Here is a 20,788-nt window from a genome sequence, read left to right on the forward strand (position 1 = left end):
GAGCAGGCTTTGCTACTGCAGTCCTGCAGGGCATGTTAGCTACACCATCCTTTTCTTAAGTCCTACCACCCCCAGCTTGGCTATGGTATTCTACCCATATGTAAGGACTGCAGATGCATCCTTGGAGGACATAGTACAGTTTTGTACCTACCATAAATGTAGATGTCCGATAGGTATGCATCTGCAGTCAGGTTTTCCCTCCCTCCTACCCCTCTGTGGTATTCTTTGGGTACCTACTCCTCCTTTTCGCTAGCTGGGGTTATCTTTTATGGTGTATTTGTTATTTATTGGTTTGCATGATTGGAATTTAATCATTTCTCCAAAAGTTAACCTTCTTTAGAGGGCACCTGGCATCTGGGGCAAGAAAAACTGAGGAACATGGCGTCGACTGACACTTTTATACCCCGAGCGCTTTGACGTCGGGAAAAGGGCGACATCAGCCGACGCCGGACCCAGACTTTGGAATCCGGCCGACCGAAGGGCTGCCTGAGGCAGGACAACCCATATGTAAGGACTGCAGATGCATACCTATCGGACATCTACATTTATGGTAGGTACAAAACTGTACTTTATACCTCATACCATGCTTTTCGGCCCTAAATCTTGGACCGTACTACAAAAGGAGGGGGAGTATCAATATTCGTCAAGATACCCACACCTCCAGGTTGGTGGCACAGCACGAAGCATCAGAGACTATCCATGTGCAACTAACAGTGGGTAAAACTGCCTTCCAGTTTATAGCCTGCTACAGACCACCCTCCCAAACCCAGGAACCCCACTCGGCCTTCCTGAGAACACTGGAAAATATGAAGGTCTCTCCAAACACCATTATATTGGGCGACTTCAACTACCCAAACATAGACTGGGAGCGTTACTCTAGCTCCAACACCCTAGCTCAAAGGTTCCTAGAATTTATAAACTCAAATGCTATGGAACAACTTGTTACCACTCCCACAAGAGGGGAAAACATACTGGACCTGATCATCACCAACATGGGGACTCTATGCTCCAGACCAGAAGTGTATCCTTAACTGGTGAGATCAGACCATAAACTAATCTCACTGGATATTCACATCCCGACTCCACCCCCTGCCCTGAAAACCACAGTGAAAAACTTCTCTAAAGCAAATTTCACACTCCTCAAAACCGTGGTGGAATCCTTCAAAGCCCCCGTGCCTGTGAAAAATATGGCCCAGACCGCAGAATCCTTTATAAACGCATTCTATGAACACCTTCAGGAATGCATGGATCATGCAATCCCAAATAAAATCAAGACCCAATCCTCCAAAGGCAGACGTCCTGTCTGGTGGACCCCAGCCATAAACAAACTATACAATAGAAGGAGGAAGCTACTGCATGATAGAGCAAAATAGAGCAAAATCCCAAAAAGGGAAGGCATCTCTGATTGGTATTGGCAAAAAGCTACGGGCACTCATAAAATCGTCCGAGGCCACCTTCGAGAGAAAAATTGCACAGGACACTAAGGATAATCTCAAGGCTTTCTTTAGTTTTGTTAGGAACCTGGGTGGGAATTCCCAGATATGCTCAGAATTGGTCCAAAATGATAAATACACTGAACCCACAGACATTGCCAACATCCTAGCTGACAGGTTCAGCGCAAACCCCCCCCCCCCACCAAAAGGGCAAATATTTATCTCAGCAGAGTGCTGCCCCCCTGACATCTCAGATGCTCAGGTAAGAGCTGTCCTCTCCAAAGCAAAAAACACAGCATCAATGGGACCAGACGGTGTCCTGGGCTGCGTCCTACATGAACTCCAAGAAGAGCTAAACCGAAACATAAAACTACTGTTCAATCTCAGCCTTACTACAGGATATGTACCCAAAGAGTGGCGTACAGCAACAGTGGTCCCTCTCCACAAAGGTGGTGCCTCAACGGATCCTGGAAACTATCGCCCCATAAGCCTGACTAGCTTGGTCTGCAAAGCTATGGAAAGCATCATCATGGACCTCATAAATAAAGATATTGGGGATCTACAGACACTGGATCCTACCCAGTTCGGCTTTAAGGGCAGATCCTGCCTCTTAAACATGGTTGATTTCTTTGAAACAGTCACCAAGGCCATTGACGAGGGGAAGGTGGTCCACACAGCCTACCTGGACCTCGCAAAAGCCTTCGATACAATACCCCACTCGGGCATTATAGATAAGCTCACCAGCTTAAATATAAACCCCTATGTCACTAGATGGGTTGCAAACTGGCTCAAGGACAAGAACCCACATGGTTAGAATTGCTGGAGCCATGTCAGACTCCAAACCAGTTACAAGCGGCGTCCCCGAAGGCTCAGTCCTGGGACCTCTCTTGTTTGGTATATATTTCTTGGAGGTACATGCTAACACGGAAGGACTGTGGCTGACTAAGTTCGCAGATGATTGCAAACTGGGCGCCATAATCGACTCTCCAGCCAACACAAGCATCCTCCAAAAGGGCCTCATAGAAACAGACAACTGGTTCCAGAGCCATGGCCTCAAGCTAAACGCCAAAAAGTGTATAGTCACCCCCTTTGGCAAAAACAAAGTGCCCACAAATTACCACATGGGTGGTAATCCATTAAGTACAGAAGTAGTAGTTAGGGACCTGGGGACCCAAGTTGATGGGAATCTCTCATTTGAGAACCACGTGGCCAAAGTGGTTAGAAAAACATTTTATATAGCCCACCTAATCATGAAGGGATTCACATCTAGATCAGGGGAGGTCATCGTGCCTCTTTACTCATCCCTCATCAGGCCCATAATTGAGTACAATGCCCCTTTTGGGATGTACCTTACCAGACACCTGCAGCAACTGGAAAGACCCCAAAAGTACCTCACCAAGAGGATCATAGGGCTCAAACAGATGCCATATGCTGCCCGGTTAAAGAAACTCAAGCTCTACTCAGTGACATACCACCTGCTCAGAGGTGATCTGTGCCTGACGTATAAAGCCACGTCCAACCCGGAATTAATGGACATGTGGCACCTCAGAAAATCCAAATCCCATCGAGCTATGCGCTCGAGAGACTTGAACCTCAGCACTGAAATAAATAGGACATGCTGGAGGGACAGATTCATAACCCAGAGGCTCCCTTCACTCTGGAATAAAATCCCAGTCAAGGTTAGGCAGAGTCCCTCGTTGACTCTCTTCAAGAGGAATCTTGAGTGGATGGGAGATCGTAGGTTTACCCCGGGTATCACTTCTGTGTCACTGTTAGACGGAGGCACAGTATACTAACCTCGAAAAAGGGCATAGTAAAATTAATTTAAAATGGGTGGCGAAAGCCAAACACACTCTGGCTAGGCTTATAAATTCCCTAAGGCAGATAGCCTAGTATGAACCTATGAACAAGAGGAGGATTATGCCTCCTCTGATCAAGTGTCTCTCTTTCCTCAGGCTCCTCTGAGGAACAGAATTACTCCTTTCCCCCTTATGAAGATTCTGATGCTGAAGATTCCACTCCCTCAGCTTCTCCCCCTGAAGACTATTCCTTTGGGGGAAACCTTACATACCATGAGGGAACATTTCCACTGGGAAGGTCAGGACTACTCAGACTCAAAGAAAAGGCTCAGAGAGTTTCTTTTACTCCCCCAGCACAGACCACTTGCTATCCCTCCAGTTTTAGACATTGTGGATGATGTTTACTTCTAGTCTAAATCCAGATTCTCTGCCTCCTGCTTCAGCCAAACCAGATAGATATTAGTGTCTGACTCTCTCAAATTCCTTTACAAAAGCCCTGTTGCTGACCCAGAGACAATCTCCCAGGGTCCCAAAGGGGGCTAAGGCTTCTATGGCTAAAAATCCTGTACCCTCTGAAAGGGACTCCAGAGCACGAGATAGGTGGGGGAAGAAGGTTTACACATCAGCTACTCTAGCTATGAGAGCACTAAATTGTCAATTTCACATGCTGAAATACCAGCAATTCCTAATGTCTCAAATAAAACAAAAGATGAGCACGCACCCTCAACAGTCTGAATTCAGAGAAATGCAGGATCTGTTGCATGCAGCTGAACAGGTGGGCAAACATACTTTACAATGTGGATTTGATTCCTTGGAAGCTTCCTGTAGAGCAGCTGTTACTGGGTCTGTTATACGTAGGCATGCTTGGTTTAAAGGAGCAAACTCTGCCTGATCATGTTAAAGCAAAGTTACTAGATGCACCCTTACAGCAGGATGTCTTATTTGGTGTTAAAGCAGAAGAGGTTTTAAAGAAAATGGAGAATAAGGCAAAATCTATGCAGACGGTCAAAGATTTCTTACAGGTACAACCCCCATGCTTCAGCAGAAATTGGCCAGCAAAAAATTGGTCCTTTCCAGCTTCTGACAGACCACAGTGGGGGTAAATAGAGACGCCCAAGGGGCAGAGGACAAGCACAAATCCCTTACAAACCCCGCCAATGGGGCACTGCAACACAGAGGGGAGGAGAAGACAGGTCCCAAACTACTAGAAGACGAACGCAATGACTTAAAACCTCAAACTGCCAAGCAAAAATCACTTGGCAGCTCCCTTGGGAGGAAAATTAGCATTTTTTATAGACAACTGGCGCATTGTCACATAGGACAAATGGGTCCTAGACCTCTCACAAGGATACAGATTCCATTTCCACACCTTGCCAAGGATAAAAGGAATGCCAAACTTGCCACAAAATCAATGGGCAGAGGCACAAAAACAAATTACAGCTCTCATGGACATGAGCCATTCAACTGGTACCTACACGGGAGCAAGGCCAAGGATTTTACTCAAGGCTCTTTCTAGTCCCCAGAAAGGACCATGCTTCGAGACCCATTCTGGACCTTTCAGTTCTAAACACCTTCTTGCAAGTACCCAAATTCAAGATGCTAACACTACAGCAGCTTCTTCCCATGTTGGGCAAGACAGCTTGGTTAGTAACGTTGGACCTCAAGGAGGCATACCTGCATGTGCCTATCAGACAAAATTGCAGAAGATACCGCCGTTTCATTGCAGGTTCAACCCATTACCAATTCTCTGCAGTGCCCTTTGGCTTATCTACTGCACCCAGGGTCTTCACAAAATGCCTGGCACCAGTTATTGCATACTGCAGACAAAGAGGAATTCAAATATACCCATACCTGAACGACTGCCTCATCCAAGCAGAAAGCCAGGACATTCTCTTACAACATCTGACTTTTGTAAAACCCCTAAGTTGCCTAGGGTACACAGTAAATGAAAAGAAATCAAAACTAGTGCTCTCACAAAATATGACATTCCTGGGTGCCAGCTTGAATACAACGGCCCAGATGGCTTATCTGACGCCAGACAAACGGCTACAACTAACTCAATACTTCAAAATAATGGCAACAAAGACCCAACTCCCTGCAAGAAAAATTCTGCAGGCCTTGGGCTTCATGGCATCTTGCAAACTACTAATACCATTTGCAAAAATGCATATGAGGAAATTACAATGGTATCTGAAAAGCGTATGGACTCAACACAGCCACAATGATACCTCTCATTCCCTGCCTTCAACAGAAGTTTCTATGGTGGTCACAGGCATGATACCTCAACAAGGGTCAGCCTTTCACCTTACCCCCAACCAGGCAAACTGACAACAGATGCATCTGACTATGCCTGGGGAGGTACACATGGCAGGACGGTGCGTTCAAGGCATATGGACTGCAGATCAAAGGGACCTGCACATCAAAAAGAAATGCTAGCCGTCGACAGCCTTCAAGGACCTCTTACATCCAGGACAGCTTATAATAAGGACAGACGACACCACAGTAATGTGGTACATAAACAAAGGGGTACACACTCCTACCCTCTATGCAGGCAAGCAATGACCTTGTGGAACACAGCACTGGCTTACCAAGTTCAATTACAAGCTCAGTTCCTGCCAGGAAAAAAGAACACATTGGCAGACGGCCTAAGCAGAAACATCATGGATCCCCACGAGTGGAAACTGGATCCACAGGTATTTGCAGTGATAACTCAAAAGTGGGGGTGCCCAGACATGGACCTGTTTGCCAACCCCCAAAACCATCAGCTTTCAAAATTTTGCACAAGGACATTTGACCATTAAGCTTGGAAAGTGGACGCACTCTCATTCAGTTGGAAAATGCTGACAGTATATGCCTTTCCTCCATTGCCCCTTCTCACAAAGGTGCTGCTGAAAGTCATGATGGAGAGACCTCGAATGATGCTCATTGCCCCGGGCTGGCCACGCCAGCACTGGTTCCCATTACTAAGGAACAAGGCCCAGGGCCCACCATGGATTTTACCACATTCTTCATCTACTCACACAACAAGGCAGTCAGATTCTACACAGCCAGCTCAAAACCTTAAATTTGGCTGCATGGCACATCACCTAAGCAACCAGCCAGCCCCTCTTTCACAAGCTGTTACGGATGTCATTCAGGTGGCCCAGCACCAGGAAAGCCTACTCAGACAAATGGAAAAGATTTTGCACCTGGAACCAAGCTAAAGGCCAAAATACCCCTCAGCCGGACATGCCTCAGATTCTACAATATTTAACTGAGATGTTACACAAAGGACTTTCTTTTTCATCTATTAAAATCCACGCCTTAGCTATTTCAGCTCACTACAACACGGATCCTCCCTTATTTTCACATCCACTTCTAAGGCAGTATCTCAGTGGGGCAAAAAACATTAGGCCTCCCAGGAGAATGCCAACACCAACTTGGGACCTAAATTTTGTTCTGGAAAAACTTGTGCTGCCACCTTTTGAGCCAGCTTTCTCAGCTGACTTAAAGTTTATATCATGGAAGACTGCCCTGCTGCTAGCAATTACTTCAGCCAGAAGAGTCTCAGAGCTACAGGCACTAATGGCAATAGAGCCTTTCCTCATTTTTCATCAAGACAGAGTTTCTCTACGAACTTAACCCCTCCTTTATGCCAAAGGTGGTATCCAGTGTGGCTCTAAATCAAACCCTCCACTTACCCACCTTCTTTCCAAATCCACAGAACAAAGGAGAAAGACTCCTGCATTCCTTGGACATTCACAGGCAACTACGTTACTACTTGGATAAAACTAAGGCTTTCAGAAAATCTGACCAACTTTTTGTATCCTATGGTACAGCATCACAAGGAAAGGCCATCTCAAAACAGACCATTTCCAAATGGATAGGACATTGCATACGTTTTTGCTACACCCATCATGGAAAACCATTTCCTGCTAGCATAAGGCCCCACTCCACCAGGGCAGCAGTTACATCTACAGCCTTCCTCAGGGGGGTGCCAACCAAAGATATTCTGGAAGCTGCAACTTGGAGTTCAGTACACACCTTCACCAAACACGGTCACTTACAACTTTTGCTCTAAGACTAGAGCTGGCTTCGCCACTGCAGTTTTGCAGGGCCTTCTAGCCTCCTCTAACACTGTTTGACTCCACCTCCCATCCTTAGCTTTGGGATTCTACCCAAGTGTGATGACTGCAGCAGGGTAACGCGATGAACATAATACAGTTTTGTACCTACCATAAATGTAGATGTTCGAGTGTATACCTTGCTGCAGTCCGGGTTACCCTCCCTCCATCCCCTCTGACCTAACTAAAACCTTTCAATACCTTAAAATCTGCTACAACCTTTGTGGTGTACTTGCTTATATCTGGAGGGATGTTTTGTTTTTGTTAAGCTTTTATTATTGGTACTATCTTCTGACCATCTTTTGGGGGGGGGGGGCACCTGACATCTGGGGCAAGAAAAACTGAGGAAAATGGCGTTGGATGCCTCTTGTATACCTCTGGCACACTGACGTCAGGGAAGAAGGAACAGCAACCAATGCCAGACCAAGACTTTGGAATTCAGGCCGACTGCGGGACCGCCTAACGACAGGATAACCCAAGTGTGATGACTGCAGCAGGGTATACATTCGAACATCTACATTTATGGTAGGTACAAAACTGTACTTTTTTCTCACTGTAGTGTGATCTTGGAGGTGGTATGTTTTAGCAGGGGGTGTGGGGGTGCAGGGGGGCTTGCCTCCCTGCAAAAATGTAAAATTTTTTTTTAATTATAATTTTGAAGTTTCAAAAGTTCGATCTAATGGTCTCAACCATTTGCAGTTTGAAGTTTTGAAACTTCAAGCTTGTAAAGTAGATCCCTTGTTTCTTAGGGGTTGACTGATCTTTATAGACGATAGACGCATCATTTCCTAAATGTGTTCTATTTGCTCTTTGCCCAACATCTATCTCACCAGTCTAGTCATTTAATATATGTAACAGTTCTCCAAGCTGTGCCAATTTCCCAAGTGCAATCATCAGTAAGTCTAGATTTACTACTAAAAATGGTAAGCAAGTCATCCAACTTTTTACATGAGGAACGCACATCACCAGTGTTATCGGGTGTTACCATTAAATGTGCCTAGCATTTATTACACTATACAAGATTGCGTTAGCAAGTCAACACTAATCACAAGACACACAACTCTCCTAAACAATGTGGCATTCAACCAAAACCCTTAGGGCAAAACAGCATGCCCAACACACTAGTCATAGGTGACTCGATAGTGAGGCACACTGATGACCCACTCACTAGGTTGAATAAGGAGAAAGTAACAGTCGGCTGCCTGTTGGGTGCCAGGATCTGCCACATAATGCACTCACCTGGTCCCTCAACAACAGGTACAAATATGACGCTGTCAATATACATGTGGGTGTGAATGACCAGAGACGTACCTCCCTGGAATACATGGAGAGACATGGAGAAGTTCTTGGATTATGTAGGCCAGGCTGGTATGACCCTAGCCCTGAGCAGCCCCCCACCATCACCCAGAATGATACCACAATACAAGCAGAAAATTATTGATTTCAACAGTTTGCTAAGTTTCTGGTGTCATTCTAAGGGGATCCGGTATCTGTCTGCCTGGGATGACATGATTGACCAAACCTCAATGCTTTGCCAGAGATGGCCTGCATCTGTCACCCCTGGGCTTACAGATACTGGCCAAGGCTTTTGCAACCCTTGTACCTCCTTTTCTAGGTGGTGTTCCAAAGACCAAATTACCACCGTAACAGCTACAAACAAATGCAGTCTAAGGGTCACGTTGCTCAATGCTAGAGGTCTGCCTCAAAATGCACTCGCTCGAAGTACTCAAAATGGAGAACATCGACATTTGTGCTGTAACAGAGACCTGGTTCAAGGCAGCAGAAAGTACCCCTGCACTAACAGGCTATAACTCATTCCACACCTTTCTGCCCCAGAACTTGGACTGAAGCTCCAAAGGCGGTGTTTCCATATTCATAAAGGATGCACACACCTCCAGACTGGTAGCCCAACATAACGCATCAGAGATGCTTCAGGTGCAACTAACATTGGGCAAGACAGTGATTCAGGTCGTAGCCTGCTATAGGTCTTCAACCTTGTCCCAAGACTCGCACTCCATGTTCCTAAGCAGTCTGGAGAATATTAGAGTCCAAGTTAACACACTCCTACTGGGCGACTTCGACTACCCCTCCATTAACTGGGAAAACTGCTCATGTACCAATACACTTGCCCAAAGTTTCCTGGAATTCATTAATTCCAGTGCCCTGGACCAGCTCGTTCTTACCCCCACTAGAGGTAGAAACATCCTTGACCTGGTCATTACTAACATGGGTGTCCGTTGCTCTACACAAATAGTTAACTCCTCCGTGGTTAGATCTGACCAAAAACAAATCACCTTGGAAATCCACATCCCTCCACCTGAAAAGGTAATCACCATGAAAAACTTCTCCAAAGCTAACTTTGGGCTCCTAAAAACAGAGGTGGCGGCTAACTTTATGGCACCCATGCAAATTGAGAATAGTTGCAGGACTGCCGAATCATACACCAGTGCACTGTACGAACACTTAAATGCATGGATCTCACCATACCCAGTAGAACCAAGACTCTCTCTTCCAAAAATGGGAAGCCAATCTAATCTGGTGGTCCCTTGCCATAAACTCTACAACAGGAGGAGGAAACTGATGCGGAATAAGGTGAAGTCCCAAGACTGGAAAAACTCCCTTATCAGCCTCAACAAAAAGTTGAGATCCCTCATCAAATCCTATAAAGCTAGCTATGAAAACAGAATTGCAGCAGATAGTAAAGACAACCACAAGGCCTTCTTTAGTTGTGTAAAAAAATCTCCACGGCAGTACCCAGATTTGCTCTGAGCTACTGCACGATGGTACCTCCTATACCGAGCCAACAAATATTGCCAATATACTGGCCGACAGATTCAGTGCAAACTTTACCCCTCTCTCTCCCCCCACCAAAAGACCAATCACAGTACCAGTAGACTGCCAGGCACCCATTATTATTACTGCACTGGTTAAAACACCACTGCCCAATGTCAAGAGTACAACTTCTGTGGGACCCGACAATATCCCTGGCTGTGTTCTGCATGAACTACAGAGTGAACTGACACCTCACCTGTGTGCCCTGTTCAGTCACAGCCTCACCTCAGGCTTTGTCCCTACCGAATGGCGCACCGCTACAGTCGTCCCTCTCCATAAAGGAGGCATGACTACAGACCCTGGGAACTATTGCTCCATTAGCCTGACGAGTCTGATATGCAGAGATATGGAACAGATCATCATGGACCTAATAAACAAGGGTAATCTCCGAACTCTGGATCCCACACAGTTTGGTTTTGTGAAGGGTAGATCATGCCTGCTCAACCTGGTCAACTTCTTTGAGTCAGTCACCAGATCTGTTGGATGAAAGCAAGGTGGTTCATGCAGCCTTGATACTGTTCCCCACTGAGGAATCATAGAAAAACTCACTAAGCTAGGCATCCACTCCTGCATAACTAGGTGGATTGCAAACTGGCTCACAGAACCCACAGTGTGAAAGTAGCTGACTCCAAGTCAGTTTGCCAACCAGTCACGAGTGGTGTCCCACAGGGTTCGGTTCTCAGTCCTCTCCTGTTTAGTATCTACTTCTCTGACATCCAGGGCAACACACAAAGGGACTCTGGCTGACAAAGTTCGCAGATGATTGCAAGTTGGGAGCTATTAACTCCCCAAGTGATGCTGATATCCTACAGAAAGGCCTCACTGAGCCCAACGATTGAGCTTAAGGCCAGGGTTCTGACACCAGTGCTAAAAAATGTCATCATCCCCTTTGGGAAAAACCTGGTTCCCTTGAATTACCACATTAATGGTAGTCTACTGAATACAGAAGGCATTATAAGAGATCTGGGAAAACAGGTTGACAGTAACCTTGCTTTTGACCACCACATTGCCATTGTGGTCAGAATGTCCTATGTGGCACATCTCATTACTAAGGGTTTTGCATCCAGGAAGGAGGAGGTCATTGTCTACCTCTACTCTTCCCTCATTAGGCCAATCATAGAGTACAATGCCCCATTTGGCATGTACCTCACTAGACACTTGCAACAACTGGAGAGGCGCAAAAGTACCTGGCAAAGAGCATCCTAGGCCTTAAACACTTGTCCTATTTGGACAGACTCGAACTCCAGCTATTCTCTGTCTCTCATCGCCTACTTAGACGCGATCTCTAATCGACTTGCAAAGCCATGTCTGACCAAGCTCTGTTAGAAATGCTACATCTAAAGAAATCCCAATCCCTCCACACCACATGCTCCAGAGACCTCAACCTCATTACCACAATCAGCAGAACAAGCTGGAGGGACAGGTTCATAACCCAGAGACTGCTCACGCTATGGAATAGGCTTCCCATACATGTTAGACAGAGCACCTCACTGGCCCTCTTCAAGAGACGTCTTGATGAGTGGATGGGAAATAGAAAATTAACCCCGGGAATGAATCCAGTGGCTCTACTCGACAGAGGCACTGGGAACTAAGGTTGGGAGGCATGGTGCCAGAGTAATCCTATGGGCTAGGCTTGTAAAGGCTCCAGGGCCAATAGCCTAGTACACACCTATGAATCTATTAATGGCATACACATTTAAGGAATCAATATTTAGCTTCAAATTAATACAAATTATAAAAGAATAACCTAAATCAGTAACCACAGAATTCAAAGAGCACTTAAATCAAATTCTGAAGTCAAGCAATATACAACTAAATACTAAAGTATAAAATATCAGAAAATGCTACCCAGAAGTAAACACTCTTGTAAAAAAAAAAAAAAAAAGTAGTAATATAACAAATGCAAGGCACAGGAGTGTCTGAAGGCAGATATAAACAGTCCACATCAACGAGTCTTCGTAATGATAAAATTAATTGATTGTATATTATGTAATTATTTCACAGGATATGATGTAATTGCTTTAAAAAGGATATATAAGGTTTTTAAAGTAAGTATAGCGTTTTGTCTTGAAGAAGCCCATGAGGGTGAAGTGCTTTCCGAATTTTATTATCTGTCCAATAAATTGGAATTTTTATCTACTTGGTGAAGTAAAGATTTTTTATCTACTTGGTGAAGTGAAGACTGCCTTGTTTTGTATATTTTGTCATTACGAAGACTGGACGATGTGGACTGTTTATATCTGCCTTTATACACTCCTGTGCCTTGCATTTGTTAAATACTATAGTATGTACAGTACTGTTCTGACCGTACAAGTTCTGAAAGTCAGGCAAAACCTGCAATTCCTTTCACTGTCGCTCAGTCACACTTCTTAAAAAGTATAGATCAGTAAATCACAAACCAAGATAGGATTGTTTAGGTAAGCTCCGGATTGTCCTCTCTGCAGTCTGTGTGAATTTATAGCTGACTAGGCCCCTTGAGGTGGCTAGAGCTTGCCTGTCTAAAACCTATCCCTTTCTAACAACCAGCAGTGAAAATTAAAGGTAAAACAACAAAGTCTCAGTCAAAGTAAGTCTGGTCTCAAACAGTAAAAAACAGTGATAAAAAATAAAATATAAATTCAAATGAAACTTCTTATTAGTCAACTCTACAGTAAATCACAAACCAAGACGGAATTGTTTAGATAAGCTCTGGATTGCCCCCTCTGCAGTGGCTTTTTTCAAGGCAGGAATAAGCAAGCAAAACCGTACTCACTCCACCCCTCGTATACATTTGCTGGCCCTATAGTTTGTGAATTACTTAATAAACTTGTGACACAATCCTCTTATCTCAAATTTTTATTAAAATGTGAATGGACTGTAACTTTGAAAGCTCAAAATACCGAAATCTCAAATTTCAGTTCTTAATAACAAAAGTGAAAATCCCGAAACACGGAAATTTTCCCAGGCCAAGTAAACACTTGTCCAAAACTGCAAAATGCCTACTGTACCATGGAAACCCACCTAAGTGATGGGCTGTGCCCCCCCCCCCCACAACTATATATACCAACTCCAGGGCCTCACTACAGTGAGGAAAAGGGCATATCCTCCCCATGATGGGCAAGTGTTTACTTGTCCTGAGACAATTTCTGTGTTTCAGGATTTTCACTTTTGTTTCAGTCTCAAGATACTGAAATTCGACATTTCAGTATTTCGAGCTTTCAAAGTAAAACAGAATGGACAGCTGAAAGTTGCTTTATAGGTACTTGTAGGTTTTTTGTCACATATATATTGGAAAATGAACGTTTCTATACTTGTGCTTTGTTTTTTTTTTTTTTTTTTAAGTAGTGATTGCTGGTATGGTTCATGCCCACCCCCAAACCTTTTGGGAAATGTAATTTATGGAATTATGTTGGATATAATGTTGTGAAGATATACACTTTCACTTCTGTGTTTTGTAGGTTCATCCAGACAAGAACTGGCACCCACGAGCTGAAGAAGCATTTAAGGTGTTGCACGCAGCCTGGGATATTGTTAACAACCCAGAGAAGAGGAAAGAGTATGAAATGTAAGGCATCAATACTTGTTCTGGAGAAGTTTGTCCTTTTTACATCCCCTCATTAGCTGTTTATTTTCAGGCACCAGTCATTTTGACCCCCCCCCCCCACACACACACACACACAGATTCAGTGGTGCTAAGTTGCTGTTTGCGTCTTGTATCTGTTTTGCTTGTAATGTTATGTGGCGTTTCCAGATGACGTGTTGTTTCCCACTGAAGATGGCTGCTCCTGCACCAAGTCGACAGTGTTCATTTTGTTGTTGGTGAAAACCAGGCATCCCCAGGCTATGGGAGAGACCTTTTCTCCTGCTTGGAGAGACTGATCAGCCCATCTGTTTCTCCTCTAAGAGTCCAGTAGTAGGGAGCAGACCAGATTCAGGTCCTTAAGTAGTGACCTACCTATCCCTCCCCCAGGCAGCTTGCAGACTTGCAGTTGCTGTCTGGTTGAGAGGAAGAGGTGGAGGTGGCAGCAGCATGCATACTCCTGTAAATGCTTCCCCCTATACAGAGGGAACTCCTTAGGTGATAGCTCATGCCAGACAGCCACGACATGCAGGAGGCCCACCCATCCACCAGTAATTTTCAGTAATGCTGTGGATTGGTCTCCCAGTCTCCATGATGAATGAGCTGACGTCATCTACTCAAGCTCATATTCCTCTGCCACTCTAGGGCCCATACCACTAGTCAAATACTAGTCCTTGTCAGAATTTCATCCCACCACATGTCTGGGCCAAGCATTGCCTCTTTTTTTGTAGAAACTAGTTTTATGTTGCATAACTGCCATCAATCCTGAAAATAGCATTGTTCTTTTGAGTTGTAAACACTGGATTTAGGCTTTAGTTATTGTAAGATGAGGGTGGAAATATTGTCTGTATCTGTTGTGGTGTAACAGCAGCACTGTAAGGTCATAAGTAACATGCACCCTACCACCCCTCTTCCCCAAATCTAGTTTTTCTTGTGGGCTAGGAATCCTTTGTCTTTATTCACGATGGCCCCAAGTATTAATGTCATACAGCAAAGTGCACCTTCTTCCCCTGTCCCCAGACACACCCAAGGGAATTTTTAAGTCCTAGAGAGAAAGAAGCTTCAGAAAGTTTTCAGACATTGGATATGTTAAGTGTTTGAAATTAGTAATACTTTACTGTACATAGTTAGACATATTGAAACCCTTAGTTTTACTACCTTCATCTGAAGCTCAGTTTTTCACAGTAAACCCCACCACTCTCAGCACACTGAAGAGTACTGTTCATCAAATCTCCTCAGTATGTTTGAGGCTTTTCCTACATGTTTCAGCTGCAACAGTGTCTTTATAGAAATTGCTGCATTTGACTGAAAAACAAAGTACTTTCCAGATTGGCTGTTTTTTAAGACGTTGGGCAAATGCAGCCTGATTCAACTTGCTCCTCTTGGAACATTACAGCATTTTCATAGTTTTGGTCCATGAAGAAGACACCTGCAGGTTAAGTTATAGTTAGGAGATGTGTAGGCAGCTATCTGTTCATGACCAGAGAAACCAGTGTCCACATTGCAGTACCATCCCTGATGCAGAAAGCTAGTGCAGGGTTTGTTATTCACAAAGCAGGACATGAGCTATGCAGTCATCTGCTCTTCCATATGTCATGTTCATTTCACATAACCTAAGCCATCAGCTGCCATATTTGGATAGTTATCTGTCTGTTAAAGGAGAAAGCATTCCCCTTAGGTGCAGGTGAACAGGGCTAACTAAGCAGTTCTGTTTCCAGTGGGTATAGTGTGGGCAAAGGGGATTAAGTGGCTGGTGTGTTTCTGCCTTTGAGGAAGAGGCTCAAACAATGCAAGGTAAGCACCTTCTTGTTGAGGTTGGGAGAGCTTCTGGTGCTCACATTGATATTGAAAACGTTTAAATGTTGGGAGTTAAAAATTTGTAGGTACAAGGTCACTAATGGGCAGTATTCCTGGACTGTTAGTTACCAGGGTCTAGATTCTTGCACAAGGGTGAAACACATCCCCTTCTAATGGGATAGATGCCCTGGGTGAAAAGACTTGCTTGAGTGTCACCTACAAAAGAACAGACCCAAATGTATATAGTAACAATGAGTATAAAACACTGTAGGTCAGTGGGAAGTGAAAGCAAGCAAAAAATGTTGCATGGGAAGCCTTTGATAGGGAGAGGGCAACCCTCTATTACGACCATATGCATTAGTTCATTAGTACTACTTTCCAAATTTAGTAATCCTAGAATTAGTATGCGTGAGAAATCCCCAGACTATCATGAGTTGTACCATGGTCCATCTGTGTACTACACATCACTCATCGGGAAAAAATATTAAAAGATGTCCTTCAAGGATGCATCTGCAGTCATAACATATGGGTTGTCCTGCCTCAGGCAGCCCTTCGGTCGGCCGGATTCCAAAGTCTGGGTCTGGCCTCGGCTGATGTCGCACTTCACCCGACGTCATAGCTCCTGGGGTATAAAGGCATCAGCCGACGCCATTTTCCTCAGTCTTTCTTGCCGCACGGTGCCCGAAGCAGAAGCTGTTCGCAAGTGCCGGTCAGTCAGATCCAGAGATTTCAGCTACCGAAGACTTCTAAAAAAGCTAAGTACCCCGTTGGGGACTCTTTCTTGCCTCAGCCGATGTCAGACAAAGTAAATAATTGTTTAACTTGTGGGAAACAAATACCTCATAAGGATTTCCACTCTTACTGCCTTCCTTGCTTAGGCCCAGACCACGACGTATCAGCTTGTTTAGCCTGTGCTTCCTTCAACCGACGGACACTTAGACGTCGGTCGGAGTTTGCTGAAGAGTTTTTTGGTCCCGCTTTTGCATATAAAATGCCGTCGGAGACTCCGACTACACATTTAGCCAAAAAACGCAAGGAAAAGGACCGACACTCAAGGCCCGCGGTTTCGGCTGAAACCACGGTTAGGCCTACCGTGAGTGTCTCTGTTTCGGCTGAAACAGAGTCCTCGGTTCTTCGGCCGAAAGCATGCCTCCGACAACCGAGGCCTCACAGGCCCCGGCTGAGTCGGCTACAGAAATTCATACCGAAGAAGCAGGCACACAGGAATTGTCCGATACCATTCCGTTGGACATCTCTACTCCTGCACGTGGGGCAGCTAGGCCCCCTGCTTCTATGTCTATTAAGGCCTTCTCCAGGGCTAAGGCAGCTAAACTTTCCAAGGCCTTACCTACTAAAGCTCCCTCTCACAGGCCTTCCTCCAGTTCTCTAGATTCTTAGCCTTGCTGAGGACCTTATTTCTCTGATCAGGGGATCCCAACCTCACCCAGACAGGGCCTCACAGCCTCCTCCTGAAAAAAGGCCTAGGACTGAACCCCCTGAACCTCTCTCCTCTGACTATTCCTCGGATGGATCAGAGTTATCAGACCATCAGGAAGGACCATACTCACCTTAGGAGGATTCGGATGCAGAAGACTCCATTCCTTCTGACTCCCCCCCCCCCCCCCCCCAGAAGAATTTTAATTTGGGGAAACCCTACACTCAATGAGGGAACACTTCCAGTGGCAGGGTCAGGATTTTTCTGATTCAAGGAAAAGGCTAAGGACTTTTTTACACTTACCACAGCATAGGCCTTTAGCCATACCACCTGTACTATCAGTTGTTGATGATGCATACAATGATGCCAGTTCTGCCCCTGATTCTCTTCCCCCGGCCCCTGCCAAACCTGACCGATATTACAGGGTCCCGGATTCTCACTTCCACTTGTATAAGGCCCACGCTGCAGACCCAGAAACCATTTCTCAGGGCCCTAAGGGTGTTGCAGCTGCCTCTGCCAAAACCCCCCTACCCTCTGAAAGAGAATCAAGAGCATTAGAGATGGGGTAAAAAGGTTTATACATCTGCTACTCTTTCTGCTAGGGCTTTAAACTGTCAATTTCACATGATACAGTACCAGGAATTTTTGTTAGATCAGCTGAGTAAAAAGCTTTCCTCTCCTGAACCTTTAGACCGTAAGTCACTTAAGGATTTGGTACACAACTTACAGCAGGTCAGTAATCATTTCTTAAAATGTGGCTATGATGCACTGGAGGCTTCATTTAGATCAGCTATGACTGGAGCAGTGATTCGAAGGCATGCCTGGCTAAAAGAGCAATCCTTGCCAGACCATGTTAAGTCAAAACTCCTAGATGCCCCTATGGAGAAACAAAGTTTATTTGGCTCCCCTGCACAGGAGGTTCTCAAGAAAGTGGAAGAAAAAGCAAAATCTGTACAAACAGTCAAGGATTTCCTGCAGGTCCAACCTCCGAGGTTCAGCAGAAATTGGCCTTCAAAAAATTGGTCCTTTCCAGACACCCCCAGAGCACAGAGAGGCAGAAATAGACGCCCAAGAGGCAGAGGTCAGTCAAGGGGTGCCTACAGGGGCCGTCAGTGGCAACCTGACAACCAGAGGAGTACCGCCACAGCTACGACTGCAACCACTTCCACAGGACAGACACAGTGACTTGGCTCTGATTCCGCCTACCAGGGCACAACTGGAAGCACCCTTGGGTGGAAAGTTAGCTTTATTTTCAAAAAACTGGCATTGCATTACAGGAGACAAATGGACTTTGCAAACAATAGACAAAGGCTACAGGTTTCATTTCCACACTTTACCAAAAAAGAGAGGAATGCCAAACCTTCCATCAAGCCAGAAAAAAGAGGCTCTAAAACAAATCACCAACTTACTAAGGATGAGAGCAATAGAAAAGGTACCATCTATGGAACAAGGCCAAGGATTTTACTCCAGACTATTCCTTGTACCAAGAAAAGAAACTCAATGGAGGCCTATTCTCGACTTGTCCGCACTGAACACATATCTCATTGTACCAAAATTCAAGATGCTGACCCTACAGCAACTTCTTCCCATGTTGGGCAAGGAGTCTTGGCTGGTGACTCTAGATCTCAAGGAGGCATACCTGCACGTCCCCATACGACCAGATTGCAGAAGGCACCTCAGATTTCTTGCAGGATCAGAGCATTATCAATTCTCAGCATTGCCCTTTGGCTTATCTACTGCGCCCAGAGTATTCACGAAATGCCTGGCATCAGTAATTGCTCATTGCAGGCTTCAGGGAATTCAAATTTACCCATACCTGGACGGTTGCCTAATACAAGCGGACAACAAGACAAAAATAATAAAGGATTTGACCTATGTCATACAACTGCTGCAAGCCTTGGGATACACAGTCAACATACAGAAGTCAAGACTAGTGCCATCCCAAAGGATAACATTTTTGGGTGCAGAGCTGGACACAATAACTCAGATGGCTTTTCTCACAGAAGAAAAACAAAATCAACTTCCAGTTTACTTCATGGCATTGACAAGACAAACTCAGCTTACTGCAAGGAAAGTCCTGCAGGCCCTGGGTTACATGGCATCCTGCATAATCTTGATCCCACATGCCAGACTGCATATTAGAAAGTTACAGTGGTACCTAAGGAATGTATGGTCTCAACACAGACACAGTCTAGAAACCATGATACCAATCATTCAATGCCTGAAACAAGAATTCCTGTGGTGGGCTCAGGCCTGCCAGACTAACAGAGGGTTGCCTTTCCACAAACCACAACCAAGGCAGACCATCACCACGGACGCCTCAGACCTAGGCTGGTGGGAACACATGGACGACAAGTGTATCCAAGGCCTATGGTCCCCAGACCAGCTGAATCTACACATAAATCTAAAGGAGATGCTGGCAGTGAAGCATGCAATCGAGGCATTCAAAACATTCCTCCAGCAAGGACACCTGCTGATAAGGACGGACAATACCACAGTCATGTGGTACATCAACAAACAGGGAGGCACGCATTCCTACCCTCTATGCCGGATGGCAATGGATCTGTGGAACCTAGGCCTGAATCTCAACATTCAATTGCAGGCCAGATTCGTACCAGGAAAAGAAAATTCACTAGCAGACAGATTAAGCAGAACTACCACAGATGCTCACGAATGGATGCTGCATCCAGACATCTTCAAAACCATAACAAAGACATGGGGAATGCCAGAGATGGACCTGTTCGCCTCCCCACTCAACCACCAACTGAAGAAATTCTGCTCAAGAGAATACCACCCACAAGCCTGGAGGGTGGACTCCCTTTCTTTCAGCTGGAAGGACCTGACAGTTTATGCCTTTCCACCTCTCCCACTGATGTACAAAGTTCTACTGAAGATCAGGGAGGAACAGCCAAAGGTAATCCTGATTGCTCCAGACTGGCCAAGGCAGCATTGGTACCCGCTACTGAGAAGCATGTCTCGGACGAACTCATGGCCTCTACCTCTATGGCCTTTACTTCTAACACAGAACAACTACAAGACCCTGCATCCAAACTTGAAAACACTGCAGCTAACTGCCTGGAAAATTGGATAAAGCAAAACCAACCTGTTTTATCTCAGAGGGGGGTCAAGGACATTATCCTGGAGGCTCGCAGACCCTCCACAAGGAAAACATACTCAGCCAAATGGAAGAGATTCCTCATTTGGAGTGCATCAAAGGGAACAGATGTCACACTGGCAAACCTAGGACACATCCTAGAATACTTAGCAGAACTCTTTCACAATGGCCTGTCCTATTCTTCCATTAAGATTCATGCTTCAGCAATCTCAGCAGAGTACAACATGGATCCTCCTATCTTCTCTCAACCTCTCCTCAGACAATTTCTAAGAGGGATCAAAAATGTAAAACCTCCAAGGAAACCACCTCTGCCTGCATGGGATCTCAATTTTGTGCTGGAAAAATTGACACTCCCCCCTTTTGAACCAGCAGCATCAGCAGACTTACAGTTCTTATCTTGGAAAACTGCCTTCCTTCTAGCAATCACTTCAGCAAGAAGGGTATCCGAGTTACAGGCATTAATGGCAGTGCAGCCTTTCCTTATTTTTCACCAGGATAGAGTGTCTCTGAGAACCAATCCTACTTTCATGCCAAAGGTGGTATCCAGAGTATCCTTGAACCAAGCTATTCATTTACCTACGTTCTTCCCAAACCCACAGAACAGGGGGGAAAAACTACTGCACACCTTGGATGTACACAGACAACTGCGCTACTCTCTGGACAGAACTAAGACCAACAGAAAAACTGACCAGCTTCTGGTAGCATATGCAGCAGG

At 45.2% G+C, this 20,788-nt stretch overlaps 1 protein-coding gene across 2 annotated transcripts in view; it reads left to right on the plus strand.

The window, feature by feature from the left end:
• The window catches only part of DNAJC14 (DnaJ heat shock protein family (Hsp40) member C14), a 451,504-nt gene that overhangs the window by 128,562 nt on the left and 302,154 nt on the right, over nt 1-20,788 (plus strand). For both annotated transcript variants that reach the window (XM_044083663.1, XM_044083664.1), the window contains exon 3: nt 13,605-13,711. In XM_044083663.1, coding sequence (XP_043939598.1) covers nt 13,605-13,711 — 107 coding nt within the window. The remainder of the gene's footprint in view (nt 1-13,604; nt 13,712-20,788) is intronic.

This window comes from Protopterus annectens, chromosome 9.part0 (genome assembly GCF_019279795.1).
Source record: "Protopterus annectens isolate FY-2018-M chromosome 9.part0, PAN1.0, whole genome shotgun sequence".
Lineage (NCBI taxonomy): Eukaryota > Metazoa > Chordata > Ceratodontiformes > Protopteridae > Protopterus > Protopterus annectens.